Source organism: Penaeus chinensis, chromosome 31 (genome assembly GCF_019202785.1).
Source record: "Penaeus chinensis breed Huanghai No. 1 chromosome 31, ASM1920278v2, whole genome shotgun sequence".
In the NCBI taxonomy this organism is placed as follows: domain Eukaryota; kingdom Metazoa; phylum Arthropoda; class Malacostraca; order Decapoda; family Penaeidae; genus Penaeus; species Penaeus chinensis.
Genome location: NC_061849.1, coordinates 30,596,793 through 30,599,292, shown reverse-complemented (window position 1 = coordinate 30,599,292; position 2,500 = coordinate 30,596,793). Strand labels below are relative to the sequence as shown.

Here is a 2,500-nt window from a genome sequence, read left to right as displayed (position 1 = left end):
GAGAGATGAGAGAGAGAGTGAGGTAAGGAGAGAGAGAGGAGGGTGAGAGGTCAGAGGAGAGACGAGAGAGAGAGATAGAGAATTTAGGAGGAGAGAGAGTTAGAGAGAGGATGAGAGAGGGAATGGTGAGGGAGAGAGTGCTGAGAGAAGATGGAGATGAGAGAGAGGAGAGGTAAGGAGAGTGAGAGAGAGAGAAGAGAGAGATGGCGAGCGAGAGAGAGAGGGAGGAAGAGAGAGAGAGAGAGAGAGAGAGGGGGAAAGGGGAGAGAGAGGAGAGAGAGAGAGAGAGAGGGAGAGAGGGAGGAGATCGGGGAAGAGAGAGAGAGAGATGACGAGAGAGAGGGGGAGAGATGAGAGAGAGAGGGAAGAGAGAGAGAGGGGTAAGGAGAGAGAGAGGAGAGGTCAAGGAGAAGAGAGGGGAGAGAGAGGGTAAGGAGAGAGAGAGAGAGAGATATAAGGAGAGAGTGAGTGAGAGAGGTAAGGAGAGAGAGAGGAGAGGGTGACGGTAAGAGAGAGAGAGAGAGAGAGGTAAGGAGAGAGAGAGTGAGTGAGGTAAGGAGAGAGAGAGACGAGAGAGGTAAGGAGAGAGAGAGAGGAGTGGGTAGGTGGAGATGGAGAGGAGAGAGAGAGAGATGGAAGGGAGAGAGAAAGGACGAGACGAGGAGAGAGAGAGACTGAGTGATGAGAGAGTGAGAGAGGTAAGGAAGAGGATCGAGGGATGAGGGGGAGAGAGGAGAGAGGGAGGGATGGGAGGGAGGGAGCGAGAGTGAGAGAGATGAGAGTGAGACGAGAGAGAGATAAGGGAGAGAGAGAGGAGAGATGAGAGCGTAAGGACTGAGGAGATGAGAGAGATAGTGAGAGGTAGGACGAGAGAGAGAAAGAGTTAGTGAGGAGGTATAGGAGAGAGAGAGAAAGAGATAGGAGAGAGGTAAGGAGAGACGAGAGAAGATGAGAGAGAGAATAAGAGAGAGAGGAGATGGAGAGAGAGAGAGAGGATGTCGAGAGAGAGATTGAGAGAGGTTAATGGAGAGAGAGAGAGAGAGATTGAGAGAGGTAAGGAGAGAGAGAGAGAGAGATAAGATGAGGTAAGGAGAGAGAGAGAGAGAGAGAGAGTAGGTTTGGAGAGAGAGGAGTGAGAGGCGAGAGGAGAGGTAATGGTGAGAGAGAGAGAGTGTGAAGATGAGAGTGATAAAGGAAAGGTAAGGAGAGAGAGAGAATAAAGAGTGGTTATTGGAGGGAGGGTGAGGGGAGAGAGAGAGAGAGAGAGAGAGAGAGGATGAGAGGAGATAGAGTCGAGGAGGACGATTTGAGAGTGGTGGAGAACCGAGAGAGTCGGTCCCCGAGAGAAGAGACGACGTAGGATGAGTGAGAGAGAGAGAATTACAATTATTTATTTCATGATTGTTTTCCTGCTACTATATCTTTAAATTTACATAATATATTTTATTCAGTTTAACTGTAGCTATATTACGTTCTTTTTAGTGTAAGTGTTGGAAGAAGCTTTATCAACAATGTGATCGAAGTCCATTAAGTACTGCTCCTGGAACTGTGAAATTAGCATCTTTTTGCTTCCTAAGCCATACAGGAATATACTGAAGCCTTCACTATTGGGAGAAAAAGAAACAGATTGCAAATGTCCTAAGCCATAGAGGAATATACTGAAGCCTTGACTATTGGGATGAAAAGAAACAGATTGCAAACAATGTCAGTAAATCAAATTAGCAAATAAAGAATATCAATGAAGACTGGTTTCCTGTCAACTCCAAGTTTCATCCTGTCACTGGCAAAAACAAGCTACTGATAATGAAAACAGAGCATAAATTTACACACACATATATATACTATATATACAGATGGATATATAAGGGTAGACCTGCGCATGAATATGTTCTTATTCATCCTCCTTCCCCTCTATCTCTGTCTCACACATTTTCCCAGTTCCCATTCTTCTACCCTGTCTCTTTCTCTCTTTTGGGAGGGGTTATCTAGTAGTAATATCGAGTCTGAATATCGTATTAAGTATATGTACAGTCTTAGACTTGGTTTCACCTGCTATAGCCTCTGTCAAATGGTGTATCTGGTTACAATTAGGATTCAGTTGCCATGTAGGTTTAGCATACCTATTCCATTAATGAGTAATTTCAAATTTATGCTTATTCTACATACGTAAACAATTTTGTATAAATATTTCTATGGTTAACCCAATCTTGACGGGTTTATGTTCAGTCCCCCTTTTTATGAAATTTGTTGCATACAAATGGCTCCACATGTGCTCAGCCACCAAGGAGTCTGTCAGTGGGCCTTAGTGATGACAGCCTGATTTCCCCATTCCTAATACTATTAATATTGATGTTGTTATTATTCTTGCTGATATTACGATTATTAGATTGTTATTAAAATATTAATAACATTAAAGACAATAAAATAAAACAAATGAAGCTTTCAAAACACCAAGGAAAGGGGTAAACAGGTGAGATAGGTAAGAGTAATACCTGACTCC

At 43.6% G+C, this 2,500-nt stretch overlaps 1 protein-coding gene across 1 annotated transcript in view; it reads right to left on the bottom strand.

Annotated features, from left to right (window-relative positions):
* Positions 1–2,500, bottom strand: part of LOC125042125 (origin recognition complex subunit 2-like) — a 13,303-nt gene that overhangs the window by 5,437 nt on the left and 5,366 nt on the right. The window contains exon 7 of the mRNA XM_047637591.1: positions 1,472–1,604. Within this exon, the coding sequence (XP_047493547.1) occupies positions 1,472–1,604 (133 nt within the window). The remainder of the gene's footprint in view (positions 1–1,471; positions 1,605–2,500) is intronic.